General features: G+C 43.2%; 2 protein-coding genes across 5 annotated transcripts; one reads left to right on the top strand and one right to left on the bottom strand.

Moving 5' to 3' along the window:
* Positions 1-520: 520 nt before the first annotated feature.
* LOC106743814 (zinc finger protein 2-like) lies at positions 521-8,313 on the bottom strand. 2 transcript variants are annotated; one of them, XM_014618015.1, is made up of 4 exons: positions 8,217-8,313; positions 7,773-7,870; positions 4,096-4,349; positions 521-2,615 (listed from the first exon to the last, which is right to left on the bottom strand). In XM_014618015.1, exons 2-4 carry the CDS (start codon positions 7,807-7,809, stop codon positions 1,470-1,472), a joined length of 1,437 nt encoding a protein of 478 aa, XP_014473501.1. In that variant the 5' UTR covers positions 7,810-7,870; positions 8,217-8,313; the 3' UTR covers positions 521-1,469. The 2 variants fall into 2 exon arrangements, with proteins under 2 accessions (XP_014473501.1, XP_014473502.1); XM_014618016.1 differs by lacking the exon at positions 8,217-8,313 and adding an exon at positions 6,113-6,119 and having other exon boundaries at positions 7,773-7,801.
* Positions 8,314-9,887: 1,574 nt separating this feature from the next.
* LOC106743818 lies at positions 9,888-14,880 on the top strand. 3 transcript variants are annotated; one of them, XM_014618031.1, is made up of 9 exons: positions 10,016-10,439; positions 10,780-10,930; positions 11,417-11,522; positions 12,038-12,280; positions 12,399-12,783; positions 12,866-13,256; positions 13,528-13,650; positions 13,743-13,875; positions 14,617-14,880. In XM_014618031.1, the coding sequence occupies exons 2-9, from the start codon at positions 10,780-10,782 to the stop codon at positions 14,663-14,665; spliced, it is 1,581 nt and encodes a 526-aa protein (XP_014473517.1). In that variant the 5' UTR covers positions 10,016-10,439; the 3' UTR covers positions 14,666-14,880. The 3 variants fall into 3 exon arrangements, with proteins under 3 accessions (XP_014473518.1, XP_014473517.1, XP_014473516.1); XM_014618032.1 differs by lacking the exons at positions 10,016-10,439; positions 10,780-10,930 and adding an exon at positions 9,888-9,906; XM_014618030.1 differs by lacking the exon at positions 10,016-10,439 and having other exon boundaries at positions 10,537-10,930.
* The last annotated feature ends 1,320 nt before the right edge of the window (positions 14,881-16,200 follow it).

The following is a 16,200-nucleotide window of genomic DNA, read 5'->3' as shown; positions in this document are numbered from 1 at the left end:
TTTATTTCGCAGTGGTCTATTCTGACGGTTTTAATCGCGGTTTTATTCGGCGTAACGAGTTTCGCGGAACCTAAGTGTCGCAGACGCTTGGTGACGCTCGCGGTGTCGCTTCGGGACTTGAAAATTCGTATGTTTCGGATCGCTATGCATACGACGGGATGCATTCGTGCTTCGCGATAATTTGGTGCGCGGTAGTTGCTGCACGCGGAGTGCTCGCGTCGAGCCCCGGAGCGGAGGGCACGCGGTATCGTGCCTCGACACGGCGGACTCGGCCGACGTGCAGCTTGCGATCTTTCGATCCGGCTGACTCCGGTGGTATCGGTGTCGTTATCACGGTGGAACGGTCTTTTATATCGCTCCGGCACAGTTTTTCCGACACGTGATTGTTTAGCTCGTAACACCGGCATTCTTGCATCATGTTAACCCTTTGCACTCCCAGTGGTGACTCTCACTCACCATGTGGTTTGATGCCGCAACTCAAGAGGTGACACTCGGTCACCACTACGGTAACTGGATGCGCGGCAGTAACTGTTTACGTTTAGTTTCTTCGACACGGGTAAATGTTTTTTGGGGCTTGGAAATTTGTCTAATAAATTCATATATTTTATATAAAGCCACTAAACAGCAGAAAAGCGAACAGCCGCTTAATCATTTGAAATATTTGAAAACATTAGTCCACCAATTGACTGGAGATTTTCGCCAACCACACGATCGAGCCTCGACTTCAACCTCGGATTCCGAAAATATCTGTTTGAATGGTAAGCTCCACAATATTCTAACAGGAGTTAGGAAGGACTGCAAAGTCTGTTCTGAGAGGAATAAACCCGGAAAAAGGCATCAGTCCACATATTATTGTAATACTTGCTCCGACAAGCCGGGCATGCATCTAGGGAATTGTTTCATGAAATATCACACACAGAAAAATTATAGAGACTAATATTTAAGAAATTATATTTGTAAAGGCGTAGAGATATATAAAATGTTAAAATATAAAAATTTTATACATTAATTTGTGTGTGTAATGATTTTAAGTCACTGGTAAGAAATGCGTCAAAAGAACTGCGAAACGTCTGGAGTTGCTGATGCGTCGCGCGAAAAAGGCCCGGAGTGCAAAGGGTTAATACTCAGCAGGAACAAAGCAACATCCGTAAATCAGCAATAGATGAAACAATGAAGAAAGTACCAGATATACAAAAATTGACTTGTTTCACGTCGATCATGCAAGTAATTTGCACAGTTTTTCAACATTGTTGTTGCCAACGCGTACATGTGTCGGACGTCTGCACCGCGCGTGGCAATTGTTTATGTGGCGCTGAGCACCGTTTTGCGACCGACGGATGGTCGTTCGGCCGCAGTGTTTTCCGGGGGGGATGCATCGTTACAATGACATTAAACTACTTTTGTATTATATTGAAAGACACAGAGCATCTAAGACTATTTTGCTCGTCACGATCTCACCTATTCGGAAATTATGTAAAAGTTGAAATTACTTGCATGACCGACATGAAACAAGCCAATTTTTGTTCACCTGGTACTTTCTTCATTGCTTCACCTATTGCTGTGACATACGGATGTTGCTTTTGTTCCTGCTGAGTATTAACATGATGCAAAAATACCGGTGTTGCGAGCTCGGGTGGACTTTTGTGAACCTTGCGTACGTTTTGCCGAGCATTCTGAAACCACACCACGATCACGTGTGGACTCAGGCTCAGCACTTTGCTCAGGTACTCCAGGTCGCTGTCCTTCGGATACGCGTTATTCTTGAAAAATTCTTGCAGGACTTTGATTTGGTATTCGGTGAATCCCGTGTGGTTGATACTGGAGTTGTTGCCGTTGCTATTGTCGATGAAAGAATAATCTGTCAGCTGATGGCCCGAACCGAGAGACACGTGCGGCGGCGCAAGCGTCATAGTGGCGATCGTGTTCAGTACTACGCCATATGTGTCCGGTGTTAAATTTGTTATATTTTGGAGCGTTGGTTTAGGCTGAAGTAATATCGAGGTAGTCGGGATGGTCGACGGAGCGTGGGAGGAGACGTCGTGGTGAATGCCGGAGAAGACGGAGCTCATGTTGAGGGCGGACGAGTACGGTTGCGATTGTTGGACGCCTGAGCTGCTAGGCGAATGATGTTGCTGCTCCTCTTGATGCTGCGACTGTTGCTGTTGGCGCTGCGCTTGCTCAGATGCCCCCTGCTCGGCCGGCTGTTGCTGCTGTTGTTGCAGCTGCTGCGATGTACTCGCGTTCGACATCGACGGCGGCGGTGAGGCATGTTCGTTCGAACTTTTGTCCTCGGAGGAACTGCCGTCCGACACGCTCGAGTTCAACGGATTTCCCTCCGCCTCGTCAGTCTTCTCGTGTTCCTCGAGATTCAGAGTGGTGTTCGGCGGATTGTTGAAGTTGTACGGGCTGTCTTTATTGCGCTGCCGCTCTTTGAACAGCGTATTGCGGAACCAATGTTTGATAACTTTCGGCGGCAGACCGCTCTGAGCAGCTATCAATAAAATCTGTCTCTCCTCAGGTGAATTGTTTAAGTCAAAATGCGCCCGCAAGATCTTGAATTGCTCGTTGGTGATACGCGTGCGTGTTTTTTTCTGCGATTCTGCCATAGTATTCATCTGTAAAAACAAAAATGCTTTATTGCGATTTACCTCGATTCCCACGTATATTCGGACATTTCTTTATTTTTCTTATCGATTCCTTTTATCGTTTCTCTCACGGTACATAGCTTTTTTGTAAGTATGATGCACCATGTTACAAGTCTCTCAGCGGAGAAATTCAATATTCTTATTTTTTATTATATATTTATTTTTCGTTTCTCAGTAAAAAAAAAAAAAAGAAAAAGTTATCACTCCTTGAAGACGTAACGAAATGTGTAGAGACTGTAAAAGGTTAATGTCTCTCTTTACATACTGGAAAACAAAAATTGCAGAAAACTATTATATAAAAATATATATTGCATTCAAGTAAATAATATTTATTTCAAACATTTCATAAATCTATATATCTACAAGAATATCATGAATTCATCGTAAATATCAGATTTATTTAAGATATATTTTGAATCGTAGTAAATTTAATATTTCAATTCAGAATATTAAATTAAAACAAACATCGGTTTGCTTTATTCAAATTAACCGAATTCAATTGTTTTCACTAAAGTTTATAATATTCTTGAAAAAAGAATACATTTTTCTCCTGAGTACACGATAATAAACTCTTCCAAATTTTGCGATGAGCATATTTGAAGACTATTATCAAGACATATATTTTCTGTCGAAGATAATCATTACTTAAAAGAATGAAAAGAAACTGTTTAATCGTTTTTCTTAGTTGAATAATATTTTTCTCATCAAAGTTAAATAAATATGTCTATAAGAACAGTACACAGGAAATAATTGCGCAAGGATGTTGCGGATCGAGCGAGGCTCGAACGTCGGGTTGCAGCGCGCCAGGCGAGATGGTCTCGCGCGCGCCGGACTTTCGCCGCCGAAGCCAGTAAGTAAACCTCCCCGCGACGCCGTGTGTGCGCCAGAAGGTCCGGAAGGGCCTTCAGGATGATCTGTAGGTCACCAGGAGCGTAGTTCCGCTCCGTCCGGAGGGGCGGGGGAGCCCGGGGGCTAACCGCCTTACGAAGGGCCTTTCGCGCCCTTCGCGCGTCGGCGAATCGTCACGCGTCTCGCGTGCAGGCAACCCGAATCCTAATGTGGGCGAAGGGCCGAGGGTTCGCGCCCTTCGCGCGCGCCATTCTGCATAGCGCGCTCGTGCTTTCGCGTCATCGACGAAAGCAACGTCAACTCGGACGAATCCCCTACGTGGCGTGCGGCGTGCGAACTCTCCACCGTTTTGGCGATTAAATCGTCGCTCGCTCTTCCACCCCATCTGAGCGTTCGTAACAAAGGGAAAAGAGAAATTTTTCGAGCAACGCTTCGAGCGTGCGCCAACACAGTATTTTTCTATGTGCAATTCTGAGGAAATTTCTCGCGAGCCGGTAGAATCGATCAAGCGTGAATTAATCATACTAATATGCAACAATATCAACAGCAACAATAATAGCACCATCGAAAAAAATGCGCATGTATCATTCGCTGGACTCACCGCTGCTGCTGCCTGCTGCTGCTGAAGGGCAAGATGTTGCTTGGCAAGAAGTTCCGCTTGAGCGTTGATCCACGGATATCCGGCGACGGCGGCATTATAAGATGTCAATCCCGTTAGCCCTGGTCCTTGCTGCAGTCGATACAGCAGTTGTGACATCGCCATTGCGTTCAAACCATTTTGCATTTCAGACATTGTTGCACCAATGCGAATTGAATATGCCGTTGTTGCCACTACTGTTGTTGCTGCTACGGTTGCTGTTGCCAAAAAATGATCATTTCCAAATGCTTTCAAGTAAGAAAATTTCGATTTTTCATGAATTTATGTTAGAATAAAAGATTCACGACCGATTCCCAGCAGAAATGCCACAAATCGATCTCAAGCGTGTGGGGGGAAGATAAAAACTACGTGCATACGAGGTCTGTTCAAAAAGTATCGCGAACTTTGTGTTTTTTCAAAAATTATTTATTTATTCATGAATATCTATTTTGTCTCCTTCAAAGTAATCCCCATCAGATATTATACACTTGTGCCAATGTTTTTTCCAATCCTTGAAGCACTTCAAAAAATCATTTTTTGTGATCTTGTTCAGCTCCTTCTTCGATGCCGTCTTTATCTCCTCAATCGTAGCGTAGCGTCGTCCTTTCATGTGCCTCTTCAGTTTCGGGAACAAGAAAAAGTCACAGGGGGCCAGATCTGGGGAATACGGTGGCTGCGGCATCATTAGTGTGTTGTTTTTGGCCAAAAATTCGCGCACAAACAACGATGTGTGAGCAGGGGCGTTGGTACGAATTTCGCGGCGACCCGTCTCATGCCCAAATCATTAGTAAAAATCGAATGGCACGAGCCAATCGATATGTTTAGGTCCTCAGCAACTTTTCTAACGGTGATTCGACGATTGACCAATACTATTTTCTTCACTTCATCAATGTTTTCGTCTGTTGTTGACGTGCTCGGGCGTCCGGCACGCTCTTCGTCGTTCACATCTTCTCGGCCCTCTGAGAACATTTTGTACCATCGATAAACATTGCTTCGGTCCAAGGTAGCTTCACCATATGCCACAGTCAACATTCGGAATGCGTCCGCGCATTTAAGGGGGTCATCCCGTGTGACGACCGTTTTTTTAAGGTTTTTTTTTTCATTTTTTTTGCGGCGAAATAAAAAAATACAGAGCTTCCAAATTTTTACTATATATTTATTACATCTTAAACTATATGTGTAAATTTTTTTATTAAAAAATATGGCGTCGATGGCGAGTTACATTACTGGAATGGCACCCATGTAAAAAAAGCAGACAAACGGTGCCCACGATTCCGGCACTGGTTTATCGAAAATCAAAAGATCAAATTGCATTTTAATCTATACGTGAATGGCTATCGTGGAAACTAGGATTTTTTGGAAATATTAAAAATTCCATTTTTGGTATGCTTTTAAAAATTATAACTCAAAATAGCATGATTTTTGCGAATATTTTTTTATGCGGACAGAAAACGGTTCAATATTTTTTTAAATTCTAATTCCCACGATAGCCACACATGTGCTGAATCTACCATTAAAATTTTATTTTAATCCATTGAACCGTTTTCGAACAATCATGGGCACCAGTTAAAAAATCCTTTGCCAAAATTACTTTGCCAGTATATTCTATGCATGCTCTAGATTAGATTTATGCAAAAAAAAAAAATCGATTTTTTGAAGCCGTCACACGGGATGACCCCCTTAATTTTGTTAGATTCTTTGATCCATTTTTTGGAATAGGCCAAAATCGAAGACGAGCCAAAACACGTCCAAGCAAAACAGCTATTAAAGATAAACTGAATATTCAAAATGGCCGAACTTGTCGGCATAAGTGAGGGACAACATAACACCACAAAACCACAGTGAGTACCAACATAACACCACAAAAAAATCGAAAATCGAATATATCGTACGTAATCCGCGGAAATTCAAAATTCGCGATACTTTTTGAACAGACCTCGTATAAACCACGTGCCGTGTATGTACTTTACGTCTGTCTTACCTGGATGCTACGAGCGAAATGGTCGAACCTCTAGCAGACTCCAACAGGTAAATGTAGAGAATGAGAAGGAAGGGAAAAGGGACTCGAATCAGTTGCAAGACCTGCTTTGTTCCACGGTCATTGTTAACATTTTACCATATTTTCTCGACTATGGGACATTCTTTTACAAACCGAACACCTTTCTGACCGACACATTTTTTATTTATCTAAAACTTTTTTTACGTGTTCTATATGACAAAAAAGATATACCTATTCGAGGATTTTTCTTTTGTTTCATTTTTTTGGAAAATAGAAAGGATGTTAAATTTGAGAATTTGGTGATGTTTGGCTTGAAGTATATTTTTTAAAAATTCATCACTCTGGTTCTATTTGAGCTCCAGATTTCATTTTTTTTATTTTGAAGGTAAAAAAACGAGCTTTAATAAAAAAGTACTTGAAAAAAAAATTATTAACAAATTCAAATGGTTATAAACAATTAAAATGTTTAAATCGATTTTTAACAATTGCCCCACCCTCGTATCAAGTTTTTAATATTTCTATCGTGTTCTACGTCAAATTTCCTTTCGAAAACGCTTTTTTAATCGATGAACAAATAATTATTACTTTAAGAAAAAAATTAATTAATCTAGCGCGGTTCGTCACATCGGCGCGCGGGTCACACGGCCCATTTTCTTGTCTCATGTCGTTTTTCTCTGAAATATTAATGATTATTCCATTTTTTTTATTAAATAATCTCATTTATTAGCCAAGAAGACTTTATAAAAAATTGAGGAAATAAATAAATAAATAAATAAATAAAAAACATCATTATTGAAAAATGTTAATTACTTTATTAATATTTCGATACGTTATAATTAGTTAATAAGTACCTCGTCCAGTATTATATAACATAAGTCTTAAAATATATTCATGTACATGTACATATTATATGTACATGTACATATTTTAAGACTATTATGTTATATAATACTGGATTTCTTGGCTAACAAATGAGATTATTTAATTAAAAAATGGAATAATTATTAATATTTCAGAGAAAAACGACATGAGACAAGAAAATGGGCCGTGCGATGTGACCCGCGCGCCGATGTAACGAACCGCGTTAGATTAATTAATGTTTTTCTTATAGTAATAATTATTTGTCCACCGATTAAAAAAGCGTTTTCGAAAGGAAATTTGACATAGAACACGATAGAAATATTAAAAACTTGATACGAGGGCGGAGCAATTGTTAAAAATCGATTTAAACATTTTAATTGTTTATAATCATTTGAATTTATTAATAATTGTTTTTTCAAGTACTTTTTTATTAAAACTCGTTCTTTTACCTTCAAAATAAAAAAAATGAAATCTGGAGCTCAAATAGAACCAAAGTTATGAATTTTTAAAAAATATACTTCAAGCCAAACATTACCAAATTCTCAAATTTAACATCCTTTCTATTTTCCAAAAAAATGAAACAAAAGAAAAATCCTCGAATAGGTATATCTTTTTTTGTCATATAGAACACGTAAAACAAGTTTTAGCTAAATCAAAAATGTGTCGGTCAATTTTCGACCAAATCTGTACGGTTTGTAAAAGAATGTCCCCTATTCGAGAAAACGAACGATTAACTCTACAGCTCTACAGTATTGCTGAAACAGTTAAAACAGTATTGTACCGTTTTCTGCGAGAGTTTTTAACACGTTGACTGCCATGTTGGTCAGGCGTGACCGAAGATTATTTCCTCAATGGTGCCCTCATTAATGACCGGAGAGCCTTAAATGTTTAGAATAGAATAAAATGAATATCGTCAACTAAAAAATTTTGAACACCATAGCTAACTAGATAATATTATGAAATAAAAAGTGTACTATTCAACAATTAAAGATTTTAATTAAAACATTATATATTATAAAAATTAAGTACGGTGTATTGTATTAAAACATAAAAAAGAGAATTATTGTTTTTTTTTTCGTCAGAAAAATTGTCTTTTTTCTTATCGCTCATCCATAAAAAAAAAGTACATTTATATTTATGATAATGGATTCGCTGATGGAAAATGAATAAACAATGTAAGAAATTACAACAATAACATGTAAATAAATCTAATAAATATACTCACTGCACATACTTTAATAAAATGTCAACGAACGTTTGACCATCGCAGTGTTATGCGCGCTGTATATTCTTGCTGCATTACGCGATATGAAAGGAGCCAATAGCATCATAGAGCACTGGAACGAGCACAAGGATTGGTTGTTGTTATCGCGCTTTTGGATAATAATGCTCTGTTCCTGCATTCTGAATACGAACGCATCTATACAAACGTATCTACATCTCGCGTATTTAGAAACATACACGTTAACGTACATACTAGTACGTTACGAATGTGGACCTTAAAGTGCGTAAGCATCCAAAGAGAACGCACCCCTAGTATTCATTTTAGTAGATGTACTGGAATTTCCAGTAATTTCTAGTAACTTTTATATCCGGCTAACAGTTCTGTCCGGATCTAAGTTGCGTTCGGGAATCCACAATGTGTTCATACCACTAAACACCAGCTGTTCTGAAACACCCAAGGCTATATTCGAAAATATTCATTGGCGTGCTTTTGTGACTTCAGTCATTGATTCGATTTCAATTAGACCACTCTGTTTTTGTTTCTTTTATTTAAGCTGATCGAAAAGAAGAAGTTGGATTCTTTCCGCATAATAAAAAGCAATATATATCATAAAATTTTTGCTGTTTTAAGTGGTGTAATTTTAGTGTTTAAAAAAAAATATGTAATATTTAAAATATATGTGGGGAGCGGAATAGCCTATGGCCACCGCGCGTGCACGAGGAGGGGAAGGTCTCGAGTACGGGTAGCCCTGTGGGTGTGCGCTAATAAAGCGGAGTCCTTATGACTGCTCACACGCAGCTGTATTTTCTGGCTAAGTACAAACTCGCAAACGTGACAAAGGAAAACGATGTGCTAAAAACAGGAACGCGGCGTAGAACAAAATGGCCGCGACGCGGCACGAAATGGGCGCGACGCTAAACGCTGTGGTCGCGAGAGAATAAAATGGCCGCAACGCAAAACGAAATGGGTGCGACGTGCAATGAGATGGTCGCGAGAGAACAAAATGGCCGCAACGCAAAACGAAATGGGTGCGACGCGCAATGAGATGGTCGCGAGAGAACAAAAATGGCCGCAGCGCGGGACGCAGAAATCAGAACGCTACTTACAGTGAGAGCTCGGCTCGCTGGAACGCGGAGCCGGCTTCTTCTCTCACGTGGGGAGAGATACGAGACGCAGGCCCCCCAAGGTGTCGTGAGGGCGGCGGTCGCGAGAGCGATCGGCGGCGAGAGGCGTCGCGAGGACGACGCGTGGCACAAGGATGTAACTCGCACTCGCAGGCACTAAGCTGATGCGGAATCGCGAGCTGCGGAACACAGGCACTGATACGCACTGGTTCGTAGTGTCGGAAGCGGAACGCACAAGGGTGAACACCGAGGAACACTCAGAAGCACGTCCGTGTTGTGCAGAGTCCGAGAAGGAAAAGAGCGATCCGAGGTCCTGGCCGGGACGCTTTGAAACAAAACACGATCGCGCCACAGAACACGTGGTTGGCCGGCGGGGTCGCGTGACACTCTCATGGTTCCGGCGGTGCGCGCGACGCGGCGGAACCACGAGAGTGTCACGCGACCCCGCCGGCCAACCACGTGTTCCGTAGCGCGCTCGTGTTTTGTTTTCGAAGCATCCCGGCGGTCGTGCCAGAACGTCGGCTCGCTCTCTTCCTCCTCGGACTCTGGACAGCGTGGACGTACTCGTAAGTGTTTCCTAGTGTTTACCCTTGTGCGTTCCGTTTTCGACTCATGAACCAGCACGCATCAGTGCCTGCGTTCCGGCCCTCGCGACACCGCTCGCCGCTGTCGTCCTCGCGACCGTCGCCCTCGCGACGCCTTGATCGGCCTGTGTCTCGTATCTCTCTCCGCGTGAGAGTACGAGCCGGCGTCCCAGCGAGCCGAGCTCTCACTGTAAATAGCGTTCCGATTTCTGCGTTCTGCGCTGCGGCCATTTTTGTTCCCGCGCGACCATCTTTTTGTGTGTCGCGCCCATTTCGTTTTGCGCTGCGGCCATTTTGTTCTACGCCGCGTTCCTTAGTTTTTAGCACATCGTTTTCCTTTGTTACGCTTGCGAGTTTGTACTTAGCCAGAAAATACAGCTGCCTGTGAGCAGTCATAAGGACTCCGCTTTATTAGTGCACACCCACAGGGCTACCCGTACTGGAGATCTTCCTCCCCTCCTCCTTCAGTACGCGCGGTGGCCATAGGCCATACCGTCCCCCACAAATATATTAATGTAAGGATATATAATAAATATACGAAGTATGTGTGTGATTTTTTTAATACTTTCTTATTTAATTTCTTGCTAATTTTCTATAAGTATAAACATGTCGGTTTTAGGGTGTACTTTCTAGAAGCGTTAGCCCTCAAACATCTTAAAAAATAATTATTCGCAAGAAAACGTGTAATAATTTCCACAAGACTATCATATGCTTTGGTAGAGTATCAAGTCTTTACATCCATAAATTTCAATTTTACACTTTCGACGAGGCTTTGGAGCCCAAAAACAAACGGCATATCAGTTTCGGCGCTTTTCCTCCATTTCCCCGATTAATCGATCACGACTGTAAATGAAGATGGGATTGGAAACTTCCAAATGGAAGGGAGAGCAGCACAAGATAAACAACAACTCTCTCTTTCAACGGGATCGGGGAAGAAGAAGAAGAGGAGGAACGCTCGCCAGCTCGCGCACACACACACACACACACACAGCGAGTACTCCCGGAGGTTAGTCGCTCGCGTGAGTTCAATGACCGTGCGCGATTTTCGGAGTCGCGGCGCGGCGCTGAGCGCACGGCGCCGGTCTAATTCGTCGCGCGCGCGGCGGCGTGCCGGCGCGGCGCGGCGACCGGGCGTAATATATCAATTGCAAAAAGTAATATTGATAAATGCGCAAAGTGGCGTCGCGTAAGCGCAGCCGGGTCGCCGGTGTGTAAGCACACCCACGCACGCACCTATCCCCGGCCGCGCTCAGCGACACGCGCACGCATTGCACACCCACACAAAACACCCACGCGCCCGTTCGCTCGCACACACACACACACGTACACGACGCACACACGCGACACGCTCGCGTATGCACACGGCCGAAAAGCAGCGCGTAGAATACGGTGCGCCCCTGGCGGCGGACCGTGCAAGCGACCCTCGCGAAAATAATTATCGCGATTTATGTTATTTGTGCAAATGTGATCCGGGAGCTTAATTAATTAAAAGGGCGATGCCGAGCGGCGGCGATTGAGGAGGACGGAGGACGAGCTCCTGGGGCTAGCCGGCTTCGCCGTCAGTGGAGTGGAGTGTCAGCGGTAGCCGCGGTCGCGGGGTGAGTGCATGTCCGAGAGTACGATTCCGCGTGTTCCTCCCCCCCGCGCGTTGTCCGAAGGGGGGCGGTGGCTCGAGCACCCGAGCACTTTTTTATCGGTCCCGCCGGCTCGCGATAGATGATGGCCGTGTGTGAGCGGAGAGATCGCGAGCGCGCGCTCCTCGACGTCCTCGTCGTCGTGATGATCGCCACCGGCGCTCCGTCGTGGACGACGATCAGCGAGCGTCCGCTCTTCTCTCTCTCTTTCTCTCGCTCACCGTGGAGCCGCCGTCAACCAGGACGAATGGCTCTGCGACGAGGCCCGCGTTCACCGGCGAAATCCTGGCGACTGTGGACCTCGTAGTCGCGCGGGATAACGTTCGAATGAGATTATTGGGCCGCGTGTCGAATAATATTGCCATGACGCGTTCCTGTGTATACCTTTGCACGCTCCTCCGTGTGAGTCGAGTGGAATTTCTGCCACATGCGGTTTGTGCGTTGTGTTAATTTATCTGTGTGTGTCTTCCTGTACGCAGAATGGATCTGGCAGAAACTATGAAGAACATTGTAGCCAAAGGTATGCAGACAGAAATGGGTCCACCAGGTGGAGGGTCAGGCTATCCTGCTACGCCAAGTAGCGCTGGTTATGTCACAGAGAAGATATACATGTTGTTACAAGCATACTTGCAAAATAAAGGATGGAATCCTGGTATCGAGTTGTTACAGTGTTTCTCTGAGTTCAAAGACGCGTCCATGATGCCAAGCGCTGCTTATTTACAGTAAGGAGTTACACACTTTCTTTCTCTCTCTCTCTCTCTCTCTCTCTTTCTGGTGTTAGTTCAGTTACATATCTGTTTTGTTTACATTTATACAAGCTATCGGATCGTTCGTTTACAGAATGATGGCGTCCAGGGTTGCATTGGATTCACAGGGGAGATTAGTTCTCCGTGAGAACGGGAAGATAATACTCCCCTATGAGCACTTTGCCAATGCTGTAATGTTGAAACACATGAACGGCCCGCACGGCTTACACCTGGGCTTGGAGGGCACGGTCAGGGCGGTTATGGAGTCTTACACCATCGGTAGGGAGTGCTTCGGCATGGAGAAGGAATTTATAATAGAGGTCGTGCAGAATTGCCCCAATCCGGCTTGCCGTTATTATAAAAATCAGCTGGAGCTCACTCAAAAGATGGGCCACATGGCGCCCACTTACATCCAGGAGAACGAGGCGACCGCGTCCCTTCTCCGTACTGGTTTCCCGCACAGTACGGACTTTCAGGCGGTGAGTGTAACGCATCGTGCATTCGACGAAAGGTATATACATGTACTTCCGTCTGTTTTATCGTGACGTTCCTCTCGTACAGACGCTGAGCAGTACCAATCCGAACACGCACATGGGAGGAGGATCCACGGCGGATTTACCAGAGATGAGGGGTGCTGGCAATCAAATGAATCTTCAACGTCCTCCAAGCCGTCCGTCATTAAATATTCCGCATCGGCCTGTATCGCAAGAGAAGAAAGTGCCGGCTAGCAAGCAGCATTACGAGTCTCTGTTGTCTAATATACCGATCTCCGATCACAAGCTGACAGACTTTTTACGCACCAATCTGGATAATCTGGACAATCTCAGCGGGCTCGGTTTAGGAAACTTGCAAGGACTGGGGTCCGCCAATAAGGACCTACTGGCACTGCATAATGGTGCATGGCCTTTAGAAAATGAGAAAGGATCTCGGTCGTCGTCTTCAAACTCGGAAGGTGATCATAGCTTCACTGTTATTGTAGCTTCGATAATATACAGGCCAGGGCAGTAACTATTATTACTTTGAATATCTCCCCAAAAAAATATAAATATCTTATTAATGGCCAGATAAAGGTGAAGAAAGTTTCTAGAAGTTGTTCGAAGTGATGACCAGTGGTGTCAATGCAATTTCTGTTAGAGCTTCACTGATATATTTATGCTTTTCCGGCCGGTTTCTTATCTTGAACATTATAATTAACACACTGTATGCTTTTTATCTTGTTCCAGGTGGTCAAGAGAAAATTGTGCGCGCTTTCGCAGAGGTAATGAAGAACATGGCGAGAATGAAAGCTTGCGTACGACCAGCAATGTGCAAGCCATATGGCAAGCAGTCTGAGGCTCTGCAAAAAAGTAAATAAGAATATGAAAACTTTGCAGTAATCTGTTCCTCTTTCGTACAAGTAGTCGGCAAAGACTCTCATATTGCTCGTTACAAATTGCAGCATTGGTCGACACGATACAGCTTGTACAATCGCTGAGAAGCTTCTTGCCGCCCCCGCATATTCCAGTCTCGAGCTGGAAAAACGACGATAAACACCGATTAGATCACACCGGCACTCCTTACATGTCAACGTTGTGAGTATCTTTCTCTTCATCGTCGTACTCTATCGTTTAACCTTCTAAGGACGGAAGTCGACTCAGGCAAGCTGATCTGAATGAAGAAAAATCCGGTGAAATATTAGCGCAAGAAGGGCAGGTCGACTATTTAGCAATGTAAGGTGGTTATATGTCACATTCTATGATTTAGTTGTACATACACGATTCTCGGAACTTATAAAAATGCTTTATTGTCAACAGGCGACTCCCGTCCTTAAGGCTGGATTTGCAATAGTAAAAAAATGTTGTATAGCAAGCCTTTAGTCTCTTGCTCTGAGCACTGAGATGTAATTTCTAGTAAAGAGCGTTCCCAGACGTTGCAATCCCTAAGATTTCAGTATCATTATGGACTTTGGGCAGTGTAGAAAACACCTTTGTGGGAGGTACTTTACATTTTGTTGTTTCGAGCAAAAAGTTACAGACTAGTGAAGGGATTGTATGAAAACTAGTAACGCTGAAGCATCAAAGTTCTCAGAGAAAGGAAGCACTTCAATCGCCCCTCTTCACTTATTCATAAGCTTTTTTTCATAAGTTTTTCATTGACTTATAAAGAGCTCTTGAAATAGCATTAGCATCAAGCCTCGATAAGTCACCGTCCGCCATTGCTAAAGGCTTACTACACTTATTGTAAATCCAGACTAAAGGTTTCATAAAATCACTAACGAAATAGTGAACAAAACGGGTAATAAAGTGATACGTGCACTCCTTCTGTTCCGACAGAAAAGCCGGCGCGATTGAAGAACTGTGCGAGCAGCGTAAGTTAGACTAAGCGTCGTCCTCGCTTCATTCGCGGCAGACCGCGGGTCTCGTCTTTCGCGCTCTATGATGTTCTAGTCACAAGATGTTTATCGATTAGTTGGGTGTTTCGTATCTAAACAACCCGATGGATTGCTCAAAAGTTGTTGGCGTTTAGGACTTCAAATACTAAGAGACAAAATGGGTCATGCGTGGACTGTGATAAACGTGGGTAGCGAGAAAAAAAAAGAAGATTTATATGTAGGATTCTAAACTCACACACCGCGTCATTTTACGACAGGCCCGTCCGAGTCTCGGACGAGGTCTTTCTTTCTCTCGTGAGCGAAAACGTTCTCCGCCCTTCCCGCGGATGACAACGCGGCGCGAGCGGCTCTCGGAACCACTCCCCCCGCTCCATAAACTTGGACAGGCCTGTCCGAGGGGATTCTTGCTATAGCTTTATTTTATCGTTGTAACTTGATTTTGCGTATCGCTCTCCTGATCTGCCTATGGGGCTTATCTATCATAATGCTTATTAAGACGTAAGTAATGCGAACTGATCGAATCCAGCATTACCAAATGCGATTGAGCGATCGAGGCTGCATACGAATAATACATACGGCAGTATGAAGGGATGAGGGAGGCGTATATGAGGACAGCATTTATATTTTACCGTATCGATTTAACGATTTGCCGCTTGTGTTCCCATGATTACCTGATTAATGATATATCGTAGAGCTTTTTTATATACATACTATGTATAAAATTGTTACATGAGCGTGCGTAAAACCTCTAGTCGGGGTGAAATGGGAGCGAGGACTCCAAATTGGCCTGGCGCAAAAAAAAAGAAAGAGAGAAAGAAAAAAGAAAAAAAGTGGGGGGGGGGGCTTTTGCTACTAAATGATATTTAACGAGTTCGTGACATTATTCGGGGGACATTGATCGCGCGAAGGCAGCAAGCAACGAGACGATTCCTTCTAAAAAAGAAAAACCGTCGAGAACCTCGCGTTATTTCGTTTTTGTATGTTTTTAACTGTTTGTTACATATATTATATAGATCTCCTTTTAAAGTAGTTTTAAATTAACGTAGGACGGAGTTATTCGACTAGAGCGAAGGAGATTGCTGTGTTCAATTTGTGTATATATATTTTCTTCAAAAGGAAAAAAGGTATATGATATGCGTTATTATTTATTTTTAAGGATAAGACGAGCGTATATCGCGTTGTTACCTCTAGCACTGTTCGCTAATCGAACACGAGCGTACGAATGTTGAAAGGTTTGCAATACTCTGTTAAGCTCCATGGGCAGTGTATGTGCGGTGTGCACGTAAAAAGGAAAAAAAAACAAAGAAAAAAAATCATTGGTCAATTCATAGGTATTTTTTAAGAAACAAATTATTTCTTAATATATAAAAAAATATATATATATATATACGTATAGCAAGGAAAAAAACAAGGAGAGAACGAAATCGTTACATCATTAGAGGATTCTTAAGGCGGTGTGATTCGCACTGACGCTCAAAGACTTTTCACCGTGCACTAAGTATTATTATTACGTAGAAACGTTTTT

Source organism: Dinoponera quadriceps, unplaced genomic scaffold (assembly GCF_001313825.1).
Source record: "Dinoponera quadriceps isolate SergipeBrazil2010 unplaced genomic scaffold, ASM131382v1 scaffold1245, whole genome shotgun sequence".
Taxonomy (NCBI): Eukaryota; Metazoa; Arthropoda; class Insecta; order Hymenoptera; family Formicidae; genus Dinoponera; species Dinoponera quadriceps.
Note: the sequence above shows the minus strand (reverse complement) of the source record. Positions and strands in the feature narration are given on the sequence as shown.

What these genes read in the sequence shown, in the direction of transcription:
- LOC106743814 (XM_014618015.1), bottom strand. Translation starts at nt 7,809, where the DNA reads ATGGCAGTCAACGTGTTAAAAACTCTCGCAGAAAACG. An exon ending in AAAAACTCTCGCAGAAAACG is followed by an intron (nt 4,350 to 7,772) that starts GTACAATACTGT and finishes TTTTGGCAACAG; the next exon opens with CAACCGTAGCAGCAACAACA. An exon ending in AGCAGCAGGCAGCAGCAGCG is followed by an intron (nt 2,616 to 4,095) that starts GTGAGTCCAGCG and finishes TTGTTTTTACAG; the next exon opens with ATGAATACTATGGCAGAATC.
- LOC106743818 (XM_014618030.1), top strand. Translation starts at nt 10,774, where the DNA reads ATGAAGATGGGATTGGAAACTTCCAAATGGAAGGGAGAGCAGCACAAG. An exon ending in GTCGTCTTCAAACTCGGAAG is followed by an intron (nt 13,257 to 13,527) that starts GTGATCATAGCT and finishes ATCTTGTTCCAG; the next exon opens with GTGGTCAAGAGAAAATTGTG. An exon ending in ACTCCTTACATGTCAACGTT is followed by an intron (nt 13,876 to 14,616) that starts GTGAGTATCTTT and finishes CTGTTCCGACAG; the next exon opens with AAAAGCCGGCGCGATTGAAG.